The sequence below is a fragment of the Eleginops maclovinus genome, chromosome 20 (assembly GCF_036324505.1).
Source record: "Eleginops maclovinus isolate JMC-PN-2008 ecotype Puerto Natales chromosome 20, JC_Emac_rtc_rv5, whole genome shotgun sequence".
Classification (NCBI taxonomy): domain Eukaryota; kingdom Metazoa; phylum Chordata; class Actinopteri; order Perciformes; family Eleginopidae; genus Eleginops; species Eleginops maclovinus.
Genome location: NC_086368.1, coordinates 19,102,938 through 19,124,249, shown reverse-complemented (window position 1 = coordinate 19,124,249; position 21,312 = coordinate 19,102,938). Strand labels below are relative to the sequence as shown.

Sequence of the window (21,312 nt, the reverse complement as noted above, 5' to 3'; positions counted from 1 at the left end):
ACTAACTAATTTGTCAAATAACTTATCTACTTTAGTAAAAGTGAGGCCTTGCTGTGGTTCAGAGTGACCTGTGTCCCTTCAGCCTAGTTTAACCCCAACAGCACATCCACATGGAGGATCACAGTGTGCAGGTGAGGAGGAAATCATTTTTTGACCACAGAGACAGTCATGAAATCCAAGAGAGTTGGTGGCCACGTTTATAGTCCTGTGGCTAAGGATTCATGCTGGTAGATTTCTTTTAGGGACTATATTGATTGATTTTTAAAAAAGTATCATATTTATGGATTTGTGTTCTTTTAACTTTGTTTCCAAATGCAGAAAGATTCACTTCTGGGGTACAATAAGAATACCATCCTCTCTTCTGGACTTAAGTGATGATAGGTAATATTTATTGTTGGATAGACATGCCATGCCTGGTGTTGTGTAAAGTAGTATAATATCTCCCTCTGCAGGATGGAAACAACTATTGAACCTCCCAGCAGGGATTTTTAAAATCTAATTATAACAGATTGTTCACAAACACATTGACTTGGGGGAGTTGCAGCACCTCGTAGCTGTTGTATTGTTTCAGCTGGTTGGGCCATGGAGAGAGAGGAACAATAAAGCCAATAACAATAAAGTAGCTGTCAAGACTGCGAGGGAGGAAAGGTTGCTGAGGTGATACAGTAAACAGGCCAGCCCAATTCCTTCACATGGTCTCCTGGAGTAATTTGACGTAGAAAAGGTTAAATTAGTAACACCATTTTTTAGGAAACCTTGATTTGTTTTTGGCATTTTTGAGACAATTTGACCAATACAGGAAAAACTCAAAAGTAACCATTACCATGAAATACAATTACTTAATGCTAATTGTGTTTTTGCAAGCTTGTGAGAGTAAAGAAAAACATCAAACCAAATGTAACATAGTGTCAATGATTTGCACTAGAATTAGCATTTTGATTAGTACCTGGTCGGGGAATTGTGTCATGGGACTTATCTAGGTTTTTATGTGAGCATGTATACTATTGTATACATGGACATATAGAATTATTTGTGCAAAGATGTAAAATTATGCTTGCTACGGTATGCAAAAACCTTTTCATATCATTAAAATGTAAGCAATTCATCTTGTTATGCTTTTTCAAAAAGTGTCATTGAATATCATCACCAAACAAAATGGTGTTAATAGATATAGGCTGACCTACCCTTTTCACATGGCATATATATTCTGATAGGCACATTAACTACTATATTTAGGCTATGCAACAACAAAGCAAGATAAATACAGTATGTTATACTTACAAACAGCCAACAGAGGGGGCAGTAACGCAACACTACCTGGAATCAATCCGCCGAGGAAGTTGAAGACCCGGAAGTAGCCTGTGGCTGTGTTTTGGTTTTGTTGCGGCGGGAAAGCTAACAGAAGAAGTAAACAAATTACCTGGTAAGAATAAAGTTCAATGTCTCTGCAATAATTTATTTAGTTATTAATTCAGGTAATCTGGCTGTACAGCTCACATAGTATTCTGCTGTTAAACGGGCTACATTAAAGCGTGTCGTGCTAATCAGACCTAGCTACTGTAACCTAATCAACGGGAAAAAGTCATTTCTAATCTATGTGCAAACACGCATTCATGAAACCGGTTTGGACAACGTCTTTTTTAAAATTTACCCTCCTCCACTAGGTGAGACCTTATAAACCATGCCGTCCGAACAGCAGGATGAGGCCATATCTGACATCTCCCCCGTTCTGTTCATGACTGTGGACGGTGAACCCATGTCCTTCTTCTTGCGACCGGGTCCTGCTAAGTGCAAGCTCCAGCCGCTCATTGCAGCCGGAGGAGGGATCTTGAGTAATGTGCAGCGGCCAAGGGCCATTCTGCTGATTGACCCAGAGGAAAAAGTCTCTATTCCTGAAATTACTGCTCACTGGTAGGTGCTGATCTTGGATGCCATTAGGGAGTGTGTTATGTGAGGAGAAATACTGTTCAGACTCTTCAGTTGATACAACACTGCCATACCTTTTAAGGCTTTTTCTTCTTGGTGTTGATGGTTATTTGAGCCATTTATCAATACTTTTGAAAAAACATTTCTCTCAACATGCACATAAATAAATCCAAAGAATGCTTCACCCTTAACATGATTTTGTGAATGTCATTATTTATCCTGGCTAGTTTTGAATTCTTGAAGAAATGTTTATTTTTGTTTGCATGCCTCAATGGTGAATTGAGGAATCCAAAAACAGAGAAAAGTCTTTATAAATTAAGATAGATAGAGGCCGCGTTTAAAAACAGCAAAACTAAAACCTTACTTTGCTGTTGTTAAACGTGGCCCCCATTCACTTTAATTCATCAAGAGTTATCTCTATTTTTGTTTCTCCATTCACCATGGAGGCAAGTTCTTTTAATAATGACAGAAAATAAGTCACATCTCTAAAGTCTGTCTCGTTAAACACTGGGTTTATGGAATGAATGTATGGACGTAAACATATGAACATTGTTGTTATTGACCTTTGACCGTTCACTCTTCTAAGGCGCCTTAAATTTTATCAGCATGCCTGACACATTTTTATTTGTCCTTTTTTAATGACCAAGCACTTTTAGTATCCAAATAACTCTTTGTATATGTAGGTGATAAGGAGTGTAATTTAACTCTACAAAATTGTTACAGTGTAACTATCTTAAAACATATTTAAAGCATGAAATAAAGGTGCTGTCTGATTTCTCCTCAGGTATGTGTCCACCCAGTACATTCATGACTGTATTGAGAAGGAGGAGCAACTGAATTTAAAGGACTACAGGTTAATCCCTGAAGTGGCCCAGAGACAGTCTGTGAGGCTCAACAACAAAAAAACGACCTCTTGTCGACTCTCAGGAGGTATGATGCTAAAAGATGACCTTCCTGTGAGGAGCATAGCTTACTCATAACAAGATATAAAAAGTGTGCAGTCCTTTTGTATTAGCGTTAGCATTTTTTATCAAATGAATATTCATGTCAGTCTTTATTCAAATTTGCTGTCGTTTATACTTTCTCATTCTTTCATCAAAAATTAGGCAGGTTGGTCTACACAGCTGAAGAGGATGAAGCCATGTTGAGTTATATAAACAAGCGCCAGAAAGAGGTTGGGGGGAACCGGCTTTGGCAAGAGATGGAGAAGCAGCGTGTGACCAGTCACAGCTGGCAGTCAATGAAATACCACTATAGAGTGCGACTGGCAAATAAACAACCAGAGGTTTTGGACGTGAAAACAGAGGAAGCCACAAAAACAGCAGATGGTGATGTTACGGTAGTATACCTAGGAGATATTTAGCTATATATTTCTCTGTATAACAGTTTTACTGTTATACAGAGAAATATATAGCTAAAGTTTTAAAATACAGTACTACTCTCCAACAGCCTAAAACTATTCAGTGCAACAGTCCTGAAATATACCCAACTGTAGTGAACCTTTTATTGTTCAGGTTTTGTTGGCAGGCATAAGTTGTGCATAAGTATTCCTTTGAATTCCATATGAGTAATACCAGGGGAAATGGTGGTGTTATTACAGGGAGGGTATGAACATTTTATTGAACATTTATTGGACATGACAGCTGTCATGATATCAATGTTTCTCCACTTAGTTACAAAGATACACAAAATAATGTTAATGTTACATCATAGCATTGCCAGAGGTCCAACATTTAGTGTACAATGTATTGACAGAAACTGATATAAAATGATCAAATAAAGTCCAAAGTTACCACAATAGCTGCTTTGGACAGCTGCAAAAAACCAGAACCCAGGTTTAGATGGGAGTATATTTGTTCCTACTACCAATGTTGGTGCCATAAAAACATAAACAATTTCAAATTAACAGTTAAATCACATACACATAATGCCACTTTTTCTTTATAAACATGTGTCCTAACTCTTCTCATGTGTCTGCTCCTAGGTGGAAGAAGAGACAGACGGTCAGAAACCCACCTGTGGAGCTGCTTCTCCTCAGGGACTTCCAGCGGTAACCGACCTAACACAGGTAATAACTCACTTCCTGCAACCAACACCACCGTGAAAACATATAGTAGGTTTGAATGTGATTTGTAGGGACAGTGTAGAAATTGGTGTCATCTATCTTTGTAGTTGCACATTGTATCAGAATCAGGAATCCTTTATTAGTCCCACTAATTAAAAGTAGCATAGCCGATAAAAAATATAATAACACAGAGTAAGCTAACATATTAGTATATAGAAGAAAAAGCACACATTACTTATACTAGATTAAAAAATAAAGTAGGTAAGTAAGTACACATCCGTGGCGAAAGAAATGATGAGCAGCAACTTCAGAACTCAGTGACATATGGTGACAAAAAGGTGTTGAGACATTCTAAAAATTATAATTGATGATAGTGATGACTTTAGAAGCAGTTTAACAAGCGTGTCTGCGAACTACGAGGACATTAAGGTAATGTAAAAACAGGAAAGATTTAAGGTGATTATACAAAAATGAAAGCATGAATTTTATGCTCCATTTCTGCTTATCAAACCCCCTTATTACTACACACTGACCATAACCAAGTGAAATGACTTGAACTGGATCCAACAGATTTGGTGTCTCCACAGATAGATGCTCAGCCCATACCAGCTGAAGATACACAACCACAAACTCCAAAATCCATCCCTCCCGAGGAAGAAGTGCAACCTGCAAATCCGAAAACGGATAAACAACCTGCTGAAAGCAAACTTGAAGACACTGCACAAGCTGAAACTTCTAACTCCTCCGAATCCGAGGGATTGGACCCACACACAGATGCTCCGCCCATCCAAACTGAAAACGCGGAAACGATCATCTCTCCAGAAAAAGAAATTGTGCCAGAGGACACTTCCCCAGCTCAGCTCGAGTCCCCGCCAGGCACCCCTCTTCAGAAAAAGCATAAAGAGAAACAGAAGGCCTCCCCGAAGCTCGAAAAACCTAAGCAACGGCCAAAACGCTGTGCTCTTGTGCTGGAGGGGTCCACATTGCCTGGATCTTATGGTAAAAAACTCAGATCAGCATCACCTCCTCCAGGACGACAGGTATCATCCCCGCAGCTCTCCAAGAAGTCTACTCCTAAAAAAGCCCAAACAGTGGAGCAGCCACCTGCAAAGAAAGCCAGAGGAAGCAGTGTGACAGTCGTGGCAGAGGAACCGCAAGAGGAGAGCAGACAAGTTCCTGTTTCTGAAATAGCACCAACAGGTTTCTTATACACCTCCCAATGTGGGGCCGGCAGCTTTATATCATTGTAATTTATAAATAATAGGTGATCTTCACTTTTCTAAGTTGTCTACCTCCAATTCTGTGTTGCAGAGTCTAATTCAGTGCCACAGGAAGTGGAGAAGAAGAAAAAAAAGAGAAAGTTGGGGATTTTAGAGTTGGCTACAAAGGAGTTTGATGATGAAAGTGAGGTAAGACAAAACCGATTTATAATTAATAATAATTACATGTCAAAAGGTTTTAGATTTTTGATCAATGAAACCTCAAATTGTTTCAGCTGATTTGATCTTTTTTTCATCACCGCCACAAAAAACTATCATGAGGTTAAGTCCAACAATTATTCGTCCCATGAAACAATCCTTAATTATGCTGTTGTGTTCCTATCACTCAGTCAGATGAAGAGGTATCTCCAGACCTCCAAAATCCATCTGAAACACCAACGGTAAAACCCACATCGACAGAACCTCCTCTCCCCACTGCAGTCACAGCGTCTACACCGCCCAACCCTGCGGACAGAGCCGACCTTCAGGACAACACGCAAGACGCCCAGGCCTCCAGCAGCCGACCGGAGACTGGCTGCCCTGAACCTGCAGCAACTGAGGCGGTCAACTCATCCTCCAAGGCCCACCTGTTCATATTCGATAGTGAAACTCAGGAGGAGGAAGACTCCCAGTCCATCGTTGGTGACAACAGAGGAGCTCCATCAGAACGAGAGCCAGCAGTGAACAAAGATGCTGCTTTTTCACTGACTCAGGTCCAGCTGGAGGAGGACAAAAAGCGAATCCAAGGGCTGATGAACCAGACAGACCAGGTGAGGACCGATACATGAAAATGTTGACTGCAGTGGCTGCAGTACACCTAGCAAAAATCTGCCCTCTGTTGGCAAGTGATCGAAATAAAAAGATGTATTTATTTCTAACGCCAAAGCTTCTTCGTTTTTTTTGTTATACTATACTGTCAGGACGCGGTCATGTGATCGTGCAGGTAACATTACATTTAGCTGATACTTTCATCCGAGCTACTCAATAAATGCAGGCCTGATGCATGTTCAATATGCCTAAGAAGAAATAACTCTGGATTTGGACATTAGTGAATTCTACTCCTTTTAGGAGATGACGATTAAAATGATGGCTATTTCAGTTTTCGTTTCTAAACTCTCCCAACTATTTCTATTTCAGGACATCATCAGTGTGACCAAAGCCCTGTTGAGAACCAGCGGGGATTTCTCTGCTGCTCTGGATCAGCTTTTGAATCCCTCCTCCGTGTTGGGACCCCTTTGGTCTCGCTGTGACGACAGTCTCTTGCTCTCAGCTGACCCCGTGGTCCGACAGCAGCTGCAGGAGAAATACAGCGAGGAAGACGTGGCCAAAAGAATCGTGTTCCTGGAACTAGAGGGATGACGGTGAAGGACGGTAGGGTTATTACAGAAGGGAGGGAGGAGAGTAGCTGTTCTGGACATGAGGATAATGCTCATCTTTTATATTTCCTGATTACTATTGTATATTTTAGCAACGAGGCTAGCTGATATTCTATTCTCTCACATGGAGCCAAAATAAGTGTTTTGTCCCTCTGCTCCTCCCTACTCACTGTCAAAAGGTAAAATCAGACACATTGAACAAGGCGTTTTAATTATTAAATGTTTCTAAGTTGATGCTATGACTTTTTGACATGCTCTATAATTGTTTGGAGACCTAGTCTTTTATTGAGCTCTAGCATATGCATACTGTGTTATTTAAAGATGTTTTTGTTTCAATAAATGGCATGAATATCTCATACCATTTAAAAACCCATGTTTTAAATTCTGAAATAAATGTCATGTTTTATTTGTACTGTGTTTCACCACTAACTTGAACCACTTCCTTGCAATGCTTAAAGAAACAAAGAGACACTTCAGCGTTGTATAGAATCTGTGCTGGGAGGACCTCTTGTGGTGGCAGATGAACATAAACTCAGAAGTAAAAGTAGGCATTTCCCAGAGTGGAAAAGCAAAAGTTAAGATAATACAATTAATGTAATTTAATAAGGGTCCTGGTATTGTTCCTGCATCACTCACAAAAAAACTGGAACAGCACAGAGCCATTGTAAGTGTTATCGATAACACCTGCTGATAAAATGTATTTGCAGAAATGTGCCTCTACTACATAAATGGCTGAAGCCAGGTTCTTGAACTGTTCACACAGTAGTCACAATTTTCAGTAATTCCAGGTAAAAAAAAAGGAAACGTTCAGTGAGATGACTTTTGGCTATCTTTGCTGAATTAGATGGTAGTCATTTCATTACGGATATCACTTTTCAACAATTCTATCTACATAATTGGATTTTCTTCTGATGACCAATAAAACCATACTGTTTAGATGTGCATGCACTTTTTGACAGAGCATCAAAGTATACTATAATGGCACAGACACCTCTTTAATCTTTTAGATTGAGTGAAAAGAGTAAACCACCGTTTTATTTTCCAAACCACCATTTTATTTCATTTCCCCCAAAAAAACAATTGAGTACATTCAGAATTTTGAAACAATTGGCCCAGACCCACATGAAAACATTTTCTGAATTGTTTAAACAAAATAATAAGGGAAAAAAAGCAGTTAAATTAAAGCAGACAATTCAACAGGATGCTTCCTGTAAAGCAAGTGAAACACAACGACCAGAATCCACACAGATCAGCAGAGTTTACCCTAATATGGCCACAAGTATTGCTGCACCTTTAGTCTCCTGTGTATGAAATAAAAGATCTCCGTAAAATAATCACTTGCAAACAGCTACGCCAATGAACTTATCAAACTGTTAGTTGACACAACAGTTCACACAAATAAAAACCAATCACATAAAAAAAAAAAGCGTTTTAATATGAAACATTCACTCGGACCTACGCCACATACATCTAGGCCGCACATGTGTAAGTTGGTCCAGTAAGAACCCATTTAGTAAAGCAACACATACCAAGGTCTCCAAACAACAGCACACCATATATCCCTGGATTTAAACATGGTTTTTACTCAGCTTTTACACGTGAGGTCTTTAGAAGATGCCTCCAATCAAGCTACATTCATTAAGGAGGGCTGCTACAATTGTACCGACTGGATGTCGCTTGAATGTGACCTGATCTGAGAGAAGTAAATGGAGACGATGCGTTTAATGTATTGACTTGTTGCAGGACATTTGAAAACACGTGTGGTGGTATGCATGGATGAACACTGAGATTTTCCAGAGTTAGTAGGATTAAAAGCTGGAGTTATATCTTTGTCCTTTCACTGGACACTTTGCTTTGGTTGGCTGGTTAGTGTGATGGTGGTGTGAGCTCCAATTTGAACGAGGAAGAGCGAACTGTGGGGCTGTTTCTGGAAGACACAGCAATAAATATGCCTTTGATGTTAATAAAAAGTACAAGAATGGCTCTTTGTTACTTATCAGGCTGGTTTTAAATCAACTCATAAGAGGATATGAAGGATCTCCGTGAGTAAGACTCTTCCTGACTGTTGTCTTATGTAATTAGTTTTTATTATGGGAGGATCTGATATGGTCAATAATTGACCGAATCATCAGTTTTAATAATCTTGCTAAATCAATAAAAGCAGAGTATGGCGACAATAACACACTTTTTGGTTAACAGAATGATTAGAAAAAACAGTAAAAATACATTACATGTCACAAATATAAGTATTAATGATTAGGCTTGACGCACAGTCTGCATTGCAGCGATTACGTTTAAAAGAAAAACAGTTCTAAAAAAAATACCCATAGCTCCCTTTCTCCACACAAACATGCTGAAATAACAAAATGCCTGCGTTTCAACATTCTGATCTGTAAAACTTCTGTTTAGAAGTAGCACTTATTCTTTGATCCAGCAAACCGTACATACATTATAATACAAAGAGGTGATAAAAAGATCACTTATGTCCCCATGCTTCGATCGCTTGCTACGCTTATCCAGTGGGAGCACTGAGAACAGATATTGTGAGACTTCTCACTCTGCTGCAAAGTGTTTATGATGAATAAAAAGGCCACTGGGGTATACGATCACATGCCTACAGCTTGATATGTACAGTCTGACACTCCTTAGCCCCGGTTCAGAAGAGCCAAAGCAGGATGTACAACCCGTCTGGAACAGAGTCCCCTGCAGGACAGCAGAAGACAGCTCATAATGAAAACACACAAACAAATCTAAATAAAAATAAGATGTCAGGAGATGATGTATCCTTTGGTTTTTGTAAAGACGTTAGAGGGTATTGTTTGGCTTTGATAACTCGCATTAGATTATTTATTTTATCAGCCATTTAAAATAACATTATGTGATGCACAAGACACTTTGATCAAAGCACATCAGAATCGGGATCAATCATCTTTTTCAGAAGTAGGGACATCGGGCAGATAATTGACCCTTGTTGAGGGGGCACTGTTCCAGTTTTTACTTTTGATGTCCATGAAAAAAAAGTTGCATACTAAGCTTACTTCACGTTCAAACACACAACAAAATAAATCTCAAAGTAATACATAGAAAACCCCTGCTTTGCTTTAAAGGCGAATCGTATTGGAGAGGAACGGTACAAGCCAGTCCAAAAATAAGGCTGGCAAAATTGCATAGAACTTCAGTAGTGCTCTAAAGCTTCAAAGGACTGTGCTCCTTTCCTCTGACAACTTTGGCAGCTCTGCAGAGTTCCCTCAGAAACCGACAGAACTTGAATTACATTTTCTCCACTCCTTGCTTTGTCTCCTTGGCAGAAGACACTTAAACCCCAAACAGTTTCATCTGGATTGCAAGCAAAATATATATAAATAAAACATTAAAAAGAAAAGGAGGATGTTTTTTTTTTGTGAATGCTATGTGGAGGAGCACAATATGTACTATTTTCAATTCCTTTAATATAAAAGGACATTAGTAGGGTAAGAACTTGTACAAAATACTTCTCAGCCAGTTTAAAATCTTCAGAGAATTGTTTTCTTTCCCCTTAAATGAAGTGAAGCTCTGGACAAGGATCCAGCGAGGCAGCAGTGAGGAAGAGAGCACAGCTCGGACTGTATTTGCACCCATTCTTTATGTGAAGCACAGACACCCTCCCTTCCTAGACAACAGATATAGTATAAAAGCACCAGTTCTGGGACTGCGTCAGTAAGCACCACCATCAGAACTTTAAAAGGTCTAAGAGGTCCAGATTTAGGCTGCTCCAGCTCTAGCAGGGTTTAGCTCTATACACATTGGACCCCTGTGATGATGAGGGGCGTTCAGGAAGAGATGGGACAAAGCCCTACCATGCATCAACTAACGGGGACCTCAGGCTCTGCGTCCTTGTCCAAGATCTCGTCCTGGATCTCGTCTGTGTTCCCTGAGTCACTGCTGGCCACAGAGCTGGCGGAGGGAGAGTTCCTGCCGCCTTTAATCATCCGCCGACAGGTCTCCATCTGCACATCCAGGCCTCTCTTCATGCTGCACATTTCCATGTACTCGTGTAAATGTCGGTTCATGTCACTCTTGGCTGTGGCCAATTCCAACTAAAAGAGGGGGAGAGGATTAAAAAGAGGTAGCATGTAGGAGAGGGGGTATAGATACTGGTGTTTGGGAGGAGGACAGACTAAAGCAATGCCTTTCGTAGCTGTATGCCTGGTTTCTACTAAGTGGTGTTGGGTGCACGTAATAACGTTCAAGGAATCCATTTGTATACAGATCTATATAATAAAAAACACCACCCTGGAGATAGAAAAAAGGAGATGCTCGCGATACACATCCCACACAATTTGAACAAAGACATAGGCAAGCAACTGAATTGAATGACCTTAAGCCTACAGTATATACTAAAGTCTGTTTATAAACAGGAAATTACACAATCCAAAAAATGTCAATCATATGCGACTTTTTGAACTACCAATAACAATATATTAATGCTTTCCAAGTTTCTTTTCATGGCATTGTGGGAAAATAGTGACACACCTTACTCTGGTTTTGTGACCACAAGGCCTTTTTGTAAACACACACAGACACTCTACCTCGATCTGGCCGATGGTCTCCTGGTACTCCTGCTCTCTGGTCTTAAATAGGGACTCTGTTTCATCAATCAGGCTGCCAAGACTTCCATCCTGGGAGTCCTTGGAGAGCACGGACAGAAGTCTCATACATCATGCATGAGTAAATGCACACATACAGGGCATAAAGTTGATTTACTGCCGGCAAATAACTTATATTGACCACCATCAGTTGACCGTACTGGTCACCATTATAGACCAAATTGAGTGGTAAAATCATCTCCTTTTGAGTTTGTTTTTTGCATGAGTAAATGTCTGACACAGCACCCATAGCAATGATCTACACACTGCCCTGCATTAGTTTTTTTTAAAAACATGTACTGTGCAAAAGGTCCATGAATGCAGACAGGACTTACTGGCTCAGCCACTTCACCGTTTCCATCGGAGGAGCTGGCGGTTGTGCCGGGCGCTGCAGTAAAGGTGAGCGGCACGTTGTAGTTTGTGAAGTCCTCCCACAGCAACAGAGTCTCCTCGTTTTCCTCCCACGTCAAACTGTCGCAGTCGTCGTCTATATCAAACGTCTCGCGCCTGGCAACAAAGGAGTTATCTGAACAATGTCTGCATAGGGACAAGGACAGGATGGAAAGAACAGGGGGAAGAGAGGAAAGACAGAGTATAACGGCCCACAGATTCAGCAGAGGACACAAGCAAAGAGGAAGATGCGCCTACGAAGAAGACAAAGACATGGAAGGAAGAGTTTATGGAAACACAGGGCAGTCACTTTCTTTAAGAAAATATTTAGAGGTAAGGATTAGGTAATGAGCTTTTCCAAAATGGCCAATGTTTGTGATTGTGTAAACCCTTAGAGAGCATCCAAACAAAACTAATATGGCTTTAACAAAGAAAATTAATGTCCATAATATTAGGATCTACTGATTTCCCCTATATTTGCATCATGTACTGTGTAGTACTCTATAGGAACACTAGAGGGAGATGAAGGAGTGCACAGTGCAATTCCATCCAAACATCGCCTTTGCTGGTGCAGCTAATATTAAGGTTATTTAAAGCAGAGACCATGGGTGTGTGTGTGTGTGTGTGTGTGTGTGTGTGAATTGTTGCTGCATGTATGTGTGTCTGAGTGTGTTTTGCTCACAGCTGGTTGAGCATGCGTTTCATTTCATCCGTGATGTTAAGCGACCCAGGGACTTCCTCCTCTGAAGGGCTTGGCTCTGCATCCATATCTGAAATCTCCTCGTCAGATGTGGCTTTGAGTTCCTTCTTCCTGCAGCAGGCCCCGGCACCCTGAAAAACACAAATCATTTATCAAATACATGTGGCTACTGATGTATAAGTGGAGTTTCCATATTGTATATAGTAATAAATCATTTTTTAGTAAGTTCTTAATTCTCAGATACTAGAATTTCAATGCTACGAAGTTCAACTCATTCAACAAAATCTATTTTACCTGCTGCATGAATATATTTCATAGCTTTAGGAAAGCTGCCATTTTTGTAAAAAAGGAATTACTCCATGTAACATTGTCAAACTAACCTTGTTGTTCGGAGTTTAATACTCAATATGTTTTGCACTTATTGTAAGGATAAAAGCGTCACCCAAACGAAATGGAATGTAATGTCACTTGGTGTATAGCATTATTCAGTATATATATATATATATATATATATATAGTTTTATTTTATTGTGTTGTGATTTAAATTAAGAATTTTTAAGAAACCACTAATCATCAGCACTCAATTAAGTATATTTCTGAAGGTGTGCAAGGAGCAGTTCTACTTTTTAAATAAAGGAGTCCACAGATGAGACACTTTTTTGAGTTGTAATCTCTTTTATAAACACTGTAAATATGAGAAGCCTAACTGAAAATAAGGAAATACTTATATCACTTTTAAATTAAGAGAATCAACCAGCTTAATTCACAGTGAATTTCAAACTCAGGCTCTAGCCAGCCCTGTCCTTGTGTGCAGCAAAGATTATCCACATTTCACTGTGTATGATCATGCATATATGTAAGAGTACTTACTACAACTATTGTGTATGTTTATATGTTTGTGTGTGTGTGTGTGTGTGTGTGTGTGTGTGTGTGTGTGTGTGTGTGTGTGTGTGTGTGTGTGTGTGTGTGTTTGTGTTTGCAACTTTGAGGTCACTGAGTTTATTATCCACTGAAGAAAAACAAACTACACACTCTACAGATTCAGCCACAGGCAGCTCTGGTTTCATTAAAGGAGTGCTGACTGTTGACTTCACAGAAGAATTCATATTTTTCCTGTGATAACTGTCAAACAGCAGATGTGTTCCCACCCTCTCCGGGAGCGAACGGGCCGGAGTGACGTTGAACATCTTCGACATGTCCTCTGAGTTGCGTTGCTGGGCCACATCGCACAGTTTGGCCGTGATGTCGATCCGCCTGCAGATGTCCATGTCTACCCGCCGGGCTTTCTCCTGGATCTGGGTGTCCAGGTCAGACATTTGCTGCACGAGTTAGGACAGATGTGTTAGATGTCATGTGTCCGACACCTTCTCACCACATGCACACATACAGGGCATAAAGTTGATTTACTGCCGGCAAATAACTTATATTGACCACCATCAGTTGACCGTACTGGTCACCATTATAGACCAAATTGAGTGGTAAAATCATCTCCTTTTGAGTTTGTTTTTTGCACTTTTAATAGTGAATTAGATGTCCATTAATTAATGTCATATACAGTATTTAGTATGTTAATGTTCACCTTTAATATCATGTTTACTTTTAAGTACATTTTAAACCCCTTTTTAAGACTCAATATTGTGTTTATGTTTGCAATGCATCTTTCAAATTAGTAGTTTTATTCATGACATAATAATAGCCTTTTCGTTTAATTTGAATATTGAGAAGTTTGTGTTATCTGTTATTTACTGTTACTGCTACTCATCTTGTCCAATAACAAGACAATGACAAAATGTCCTGAGGTTAAATACAAAAATTAAACTACTTAAACTACTGGTTTGTATTATTCAATAACCAATAGGGCTGCAACTCCCACATACTACTCTATTACTTTGTCTTATTTTCTCAATTTATCTCTTGTTTGGTCTTTAAAATGTCAGAAAGCGATGAAGAAAGTCGATCAGGATTTCCCGAAGACTAACTGATTTTGTCTATAACGCAAAGATATTAAATTTACCGCCGTAGGAGTTTTTGCCTAAAAACATTACTCAAACTGTAGATTCGATCCAAATAAAAGCAATAATGTATTGATCTTTGCAACGTTGTTATGCAATGACGAACAGTTTGGATACAATTTGGGAGGACAGATACCGATCATGCAAATAGTCAAATATACTGTTCTTCCTGCTACAATGGAGGTTTTAACAACAGGAGCAATGACAATAGGTTTACAACATCTACTGTAAGATATGAGATGTCTAACACCTAAGAGATCTCTTCTGAGTCACTTACCCGTCTCTGGATTCACACATAGGGGATGAAGTCAAAGACAGAAAATAATATGAAAGATCTACAATGTACAGATGCCAAAAGTGAAGAGAATCAAGCTAAACAACAAGGCTTTACAAAGAAGAAAAACAACAACATCTCACTTTATTTATCCCTGAGCAAACAGTGTTTGTGACCCAGCGCAGTATATTATAGCTGTATATCACACTCGAGCAGACCTTCCACAGAACAATACCCGGCTGTACAGAACAGGAAGTGCTCTTGATCTACAGCTGCTATTTGAGCTGTTTCACTGAATGCTTGTCTTGGAAGCTTTCTGGCAGTATATACTGTATTCTCACCAAATAAGGAAGGAAGGAAGGAAAGAAGGAAGGGTGTGTGTTTAGTGTTATTGTCTCTACCTGTATGAATGACAGCCTTTATCAGAATGACACTTAGTAATGTGCTGGAAAACAATTTTATGTTCTTCAAACACTGCTGACTGAATGGTTTACATGATTGCATATAAAGTATGGGAGTTAACACGGCACTTTGTCTATGCTGTGAAGGCAAAGAGATAGGGACGTTTCCATAGCACTGAACAAATACTTACATCCGTCATCAGACTCTTGAAGACCACGAGTTCAGCCTTCAGTTTGTCAACCTTCTCGCTCAGCTCATCCTGCACCTCGATTGACTCCTGGGCGCTCTAGAAGGATGTGACAGTGTGGGAGTTCAAAATGACAGTATTAAGGTTAGTGGAGTAAACTTTACCCCGTTAAACTTGTAAATGAAGTTCAATAATGTCAGTCTTTATACTGTAACACACATTTGGATAGCTCAAAGTCTTGTATCAGATAATAATAATCAAATGAAGCTTTATACTGTAAAACATTTCCATATTGGCTACTGTTTGAGCTTTTTATGATCAGTGCATTTCGAGGTAATAGTTTACTTTCTTTTCCACATTTACATAACCGAGGTGATGCAAATGTAAGCTTCTGCTGAAATCATTTACAGATAGTCAATTTGTTTTAAGCCTGGTGCTGACGGTATGTAGGGAAACTATCTTGAATCGTTACATGCAGATGGTAGCTTCCAAAAACAGGGTAAATGTTGTCTGTTGCAGACATTTAGATCACCTGCAACAGGGGCAGCTAAGCTAAGCTAACCACATGTACCTTTATAAATATCGTACGGACACATGAAATCGATCTTCACATCTATCTCTTAGCAAGAGGGCGAATAAACATGATTACCAAGATGTCAAGCATTTCATTAGAGGATCAACTTAGAAAACATCTAACCCATCCCCATCTAAAATACATTCCCAACTTGTTTAACCTTTAACACTCAACTGTTAACAAAATGCAGGGCTAACCCGATTGACTGTATTCTGTCACTATAAGAGCGCCACTTGCTATGCATTAAGCCAGCACATGGTAACAGCCCTTTGGCTCTGAGCCCTTAACAATAAATGGCTGTTTGCGCTGAATTTACTATCTCTGAACAGATTTCCAGCTCTTGCATACACAGTGGCATCCGTCTGTGTGCTCTAAAAAGTAAAAGCCCCCAGGGGATTTTGCACTCCACCTCTCTATCTGGAGTTTTGCTGACCCAGAATCCAAGACAATACACATGCTGTCAGTCACTGATCGATTAGTGCAAAAGCAGAGAATGGGATGTATACCCAACACATGAAGTACTCACAGCAGATGGAATGGTGTATGTTTTGTGAAGTAGCCTGAAGGTGGGACACTTTAAATTGAGTTAGCGTCTATATCTATTTCCTCTGCCTGCTATTAACACAAACATAATTGTTGACTGCTGGTGAGATTTGATGTTTAAAAGCCTTTTGAGGCCAACAGGCTCCATCTGATGGGTTTCTAATATGGTTTTTCTAATTTAACTCACATCCTCCTGCTGCTTCTGGTCCAGTTTGGCCGATCCCACACAGAACAAAACACAAGCACTGAGCTATATATAAATGTAGTTACATGGGTTGTAGTAGCAGTTTTGTCTAACTGTATGTCTAAACATGCTTTGTTCCTCTGATTGTATTGGTGCTCTTTTTGGCAATTGTTAAATGGTTCTTGACCAGGCCTCAAATAGATTGTGCGTGTTAGCGGAACATATTTCATTGTTGATGTCTCCCAACCTGCTGCATGGTTTCCACTGTAGACTCCAGCTGCTCTCGTTTGGACACCTCCTCCTCCCATCTGCAACACAGAGCACAGAGGTGGGTCAGTTACTGCTGGGCCCGATCCCCTTAGGGCCAACAGACAGGTTCATGGTACCTTTGTGGGGATAATACTCCCATCTCTGATTACAAAATGCCCTTGACAGTGTTGGTTCACACCCACTTCCCCCCCATTCACAATCTTTTGTCTTCTTCCTTTGTACAGTCATCTTTACAACCCCACTGACTCAAAAAAAAAAACTATAGAGAAAGTAGTTCCCTCCTTCTACAAACACAGACATTGCTTATGAATAGTTTTTGAACCTTTGAGTGACTACAGAGAGACATCTGAGCTTTAGCACAACCAACAGGGTGGAGCATATCTGCTGCAGTCTGAATTCCTTCATGCTTCTCTCCTTGTGAAGTCTCTGGAGTGAGTTACAAGATCTCACTGAGGACAATTCAAAGGACATGGAAATCTTTAATCATTCTATTGAAAAAGATAAAACCTACGTACATTACGTACCATTGTGCTAAACCCTTACCAATTACAATATTTACTGAAGATAAGGTGGACTGAATTAATCATTACATTACAATGTAGTTGTCAGTTCCGCTTGGCTTCAAGAGCAGCTCATATTATTGGATTAGTTCATTTTTTTAATATAAAAAGACCCAAGATGAAGAGTATACATTCAAGCAAGCAACTCTGAGGCTGTACAGCCAGAGTTTGAGCTCAAATCTAATGACAAGGACAGTGCTAAGATGCTTAGGTTACTGGGTTTGCACTCTTAATTTAGCACGTTAGGCATGAATGTCAAGGAGTAACAAAAACGATTGCATTTCATCCTGAACAATCATTCTAACAGAGATATTCTAGTCTGGATCAAAGTGGCGGACCAACTGTAGAAGCCATACTGCTAGCCTGGCAAAAAAAATGGTGCCCCTGCCCCATGTGCTGCGAGCTATAATTAGCAAACAGTTCTCTTTCCCTTTCCTGACAAGCCATATCACTCATCTGCACCATGGCAGCTATGTAAAAACAGAATTAGGAGCCTCTATAATTGCCTTGCAGTACGTACTGTACACAAGTCACAAAATAGCTGCATCAGTCAGTTCAGCACGCTCCTAATAAATTCATCTTGTTCCCTTGGATATGAGTCATCAGGCATGCTGAGTCACAGACGCTTCCCAAAACAGAGTTTAAGATTCAGAATGGAGAAGGAACTCATTCAGAAATATGAAGTAGTGTCAGCCCTCATGTGAGGATGAGCCACTGTGGGACACATGATGAGAACAGTGCAGGATAACATGAGAGGGGGTTCCTGTGTGTGAGACTGGTAGGAAGATTTGTGTCTATATGGGTAAACTGTAAAAGGGCTGACATCTGATAACCACTACTGCATTCTGGGACATCACTGTAGCCTTTACCATGGAGCTACACAAACAACAACAAGTGTCATTAGAGATTCACTTTCTAAGCAAAATGTAGCCTTGTTTCCATTCAGGACTCCCTGAATGTACACTGTCTAATTAGGAAGAAGTATTCCTTGGCAGGGCGGGCCAGTTCGCACTGTGATTGAAGCCTTGTTCTAAAAATGCTGGCAGAGCTGCTTTACTGTGTCCACAACACTCTGACTGTCTGCCGCAGGACTCTGGCTAAGGTCATTGGAGTTCACAACTGCATCACATCCTCTGCAGACACAAATCCATTTGTGAAAGCATCTGCATCACTTGTGTTGTCACTTCCTGCAGAAACCACCACCTCCTTGTTTTCAATGCAGGGGTGATAACTGGTCAAGATAATTAAATCGACCTCCTGATAGACGGAAGGCCTCCATTTGTCAACAATATGTCAAAGCCATTTATATCATCTATCAAAGGTAATGGAGTCATTGACAGAAGTAAGCAGCAACTGTTCCAAATTATTAGGAGCAGCTACAGTTCAGCAATCCATAAAAGTCTAATGGAAAACAACCGACTGTTCTCAAGCATCCATATGAAAATAGCTAATCCAAACAAAGATGACAAAAGTATTCTGGCCTGTGTGACATACTGTAGCTGCGATTCTCATTCTCCTGTACCTTTGGCGTGACTGAGTCAAACGAACACACCCGGCGTCTCCTTACAAGGACAAAGACAGCAGGAGGGTTGGAGCCTGTGTCAACTCATAGACATCTGTTTACCACCAGACATATCCTCTGTAATCTTGCTCTTATAAATCAAAAAATAACTGTGCGGTCTTACAGATGTGTTAACTCATTAAGCACACTAAATTGGAAAGTCAGTGGTTTCCTTTCCTTTTTGGGGGGACAAAAATAACCTTAAACCGATAGTAAGCAAAGCCAAAATGTAATTATGGAGATTTTTAAAGAGCAACATAAAGATACCTTCTAATTTACATTGCAATAATTAAAAGTGCTGTACAGAACAAATCATCTCTATTTTGACTTTAAGGTTATTTTAGTAATGTTTACTCCAACTCAATATAATAAGGAAATAGTTTTCTTTAGAGATGATTGATAAGCTGCAGTAGCACTTAAGTAAAACTAAAAACATGTATGGAAGCAAAAAACACTACAGCTTCATTGTGAGTTAGGAGGATACAGAGATGCAAGAAATACAGGGTCTTAGTCCAAACCGACACTTTCTCATACATTTTTGGGGCTTTTGGACAATAGCATTCCTGCAGCGCCTGCCAACTACACTCCCTGCCTTGTGAGGTATGTCTGGGAGTTTGCACGCATGCTTCCTCAATGGTTTCCCATCAAGGAGCCGGAGGACACATCCAAATCTGTTGTAATAATGTTCCTTGATACTTTTTAATTACAGTGCTCATTGTAATATCTGTATGGCTTCCATAATTATTCAATCTTAATGGTTGATTTATAGCCTCCAGATCTAAAATCATAAAACATGATATCTAGAGGTTGCTTTTTCATGATTCATTTTTATTTTAATGATCACATTTTTATCTGAGGTTCCAACGCAATAGGCGGTAAATACCAAAGGAGCTCAGGGAAAACTTTGAGGTGTGGTTGCATATCAATCCACAAAGCCTCTGTTGCTCATTGCAAATAAAAAGTTTGAGTAGGACAACACCCTGTTTAAACTATGCGATGTACTGGAGCGTGTTACTTGCTGTGTGGAATTACTCAGTAAACTTTAATAACAAGGTCAGAAACTGTTCCTATGCATTAGAGCAGATTCATCTGTAAACCTTTAGAGACATTAATATACTACTTTTTATTTATTCATGTTATTCAATGTCCCCCTCAAGATGCTGCCTCCACAAACCATTTGATTATAACTTTATGTTATCAAAATGTTTTCTGTTATAATATGATGACAAGTAACTGCACCTTTAGGCTACAACTCTCAGTATAATGCCATACAACCAGTGGTGGAAAGAACCTAAGTACATTTACTCAAGGACTGTACTTAAGTACAATTTGAGGTACTTTCCTTGAGTATTTCAATGTTTTGCTACTTTGTACTTTTACATCACTACAATTCAGAAATAAACATTGTACTTTTAATCCACTATATTTATTTATTATCGTTAGTTTTCAGATATGGATTAGTGATATAAAACATAAATTGTAACAGAGTATTCCTACTCTCTGGTAGTTCTACTTTTACTTACATACAAGATCTGAGCACTTCTTCCACTTCTGAATACAACAGCACAAGAAAATACAGCCCCCAAAATAATCATTATTTCACTCAACACATCTCTACAGGACTCCATTAGTTTATGCTATACCTATTTAACTGGCAACTGTGTGCATAAATTAAACTGTTGCTTGTCCATATTCCTGACAAACATCATAAATAAATACCTACATACACAAATAAATACCTGATATTGAAATAACATGTCATGTCTTTATTATTTATAGATCCATCTGTGTTGTATAAGTCTTAGGGTTTATTATGGGACATAGGATTGTAATGTTAGGCCAAAATCAGAGCATTTATGGGTTAGTGGAGTTAACTGTAAACAAATTAGGATAGTATATGTATAATAATAATACAATTAAATTACAATGCTTTGTCAGTAGAGCCCTTATTCATTCTTAGTTTTTGTGACATGTGCATTTTCTAAAGCAAGGCACCATAAAATAGAAAACGTCTAAACACTTTAATGAGATTTTAATAGGGCCATTACAATACCAGAGGGCAAGCAATAGTAAAACAGGAAGTGTTATATGATAACAGATTCAAGGATCAATATATCTGGCTACATGCAGGACAAACATCAATTCAGCTGCCCGTATGAAATGAAGCCTCTGACAGCTTTGACAAATCACATGTGAGAGTCCAGAGTGATTCAATTCCTCCCATGGATCCCATAGGTGCCTATATAATGCCTCCTCCATGACACCAGCGTTCCCCACCCTCTGTGCGTGATTATAATCCGCACAAGCCAGGGCCATGATTTACTCTGAGCAGATTCTTCCAATCATTTTGGGCGAATAGGAGGAGCGTGATGGGAAGTAGCGTCTGCAGCAAAGAAATGTGAAA

At 39.5% G+C, this 21,312-nt stretch overlaps 2 protein-coding genes and 1 long non-coding RNA gene across 3 annotated transcripts in view; 1 reads left to right on the top strand and 2 right to left on the bottom strand.

Moving 5' to 3' along the window:
- Positions 1 to 537: 537 nt before the first annotated feature.
- LOC134882473 (uncharacterized) lies at positions 538 to 1,789 on the bottom strand. The gene is made up of 3 exons (XR_010168159.1): positions 1,652 to 1,789; positions 1,282 to 1,395; positions 538 to 700 (listed from the first exon to the last, which is right to left on the bottom strand). It is a non-coding gene; the product is annotated as an uncharacterized LOC134882473 (long non-coding RNA).
- terf2ip (telomeric repeat binding factor 2, interacting protein) lies at positions 1,299 to 8,052 on the top strand. Its single transcript, XM_063910197.1, has 9 exons — positions 1,299 to 1,423; positions 1,665 to 1,911; positions 2,711 to 2,856; positions 3,033 to 3,265; positions 3,911 to 3,994; positions 4,579 to 5,191; positions 5,303 to 5,400; positions 5,601 to 6,020; positions 6,388 to 8,052. The coding sequence occupies exons 2-9, from the start codon at positions 1,682 to 1,684 to the stop codon at positions 6,607 to 6,609; spliced, it is 2,046 nt and encodes a 681-aa protein (XP_063766267.1). The 5' UTR covers positions 1,299 to 1,423; positions 1,665 to 1,681; the 3' UTR covers positions 6,610 to 8,052.
- iffo2b (intermediate filament family orphan 2b) overlaps positions 7,659 to 21,312 on the bottom strand; it is a 30,019-nt gene continuing 16,365 nt past the window's right edge. Inside the window, exons 2-8 of the mRNA XM_063910198.1 lie at positions 16,765 to 16,825; positions 15,220 to 15,315; positions 13,490 to 13,660; positions 12,324 to 12,472; positions 11,587 to 11,758; positions 11,195 to 11,293; positions 7,659 to 10,702 (exon numbers count right to left, since the gene is read on the bottom strand). Of these exons, the coding sequence (XP_063766268.1) occupies positions 10,469 to 10,702; positions 11,195 to 11,293; positions 11,587 to 11,758; positions 12,324 to 12,472; positions 13,490 to 13,660; positions 15,220 to 15,315; positions 16,765 to 16,825 (982 nt within the window). The 3' untranslated portion in view covers positions 7,659 to 10,468. The remainder of the gene's footprint in view (positions 10,703 to 11,194; positions 11,294 to 11,586; positions 11,759 to 12,323; positions 12,473 to 13,489; positions 13,661 to 15,219; positions 15,316 to 16,764; positions 16,826 to 21,312) is intronic.

What these genes read in the sequence shown, in the direction of transcription:
- terf2ip (XM_063910197.1), top strand. Translation starts at nt 1,682, where the DNA reads ATGCCGTCCGAACAGCAGGATGAGGCCATATCTGACATCTCCCCCGTT. An exon ending in CGGTAACCGACCTAACACAG is followed by an intron (nt 3,995 to 4,578) that starts GTAATAACTCAC and finishes GTGTCTCCACAG; the next exon opens with ATAGATGCTCAGCCCATACC. An exon ending in TTCTGAAATAGCACCAACAG is followed by an intron (nt 5,192 to 5,302) that starts GTTTCTTATACA and finishes TCTGTGTTGCAG; the next exon opens with AGTCTAATTCAGTGCCACAG.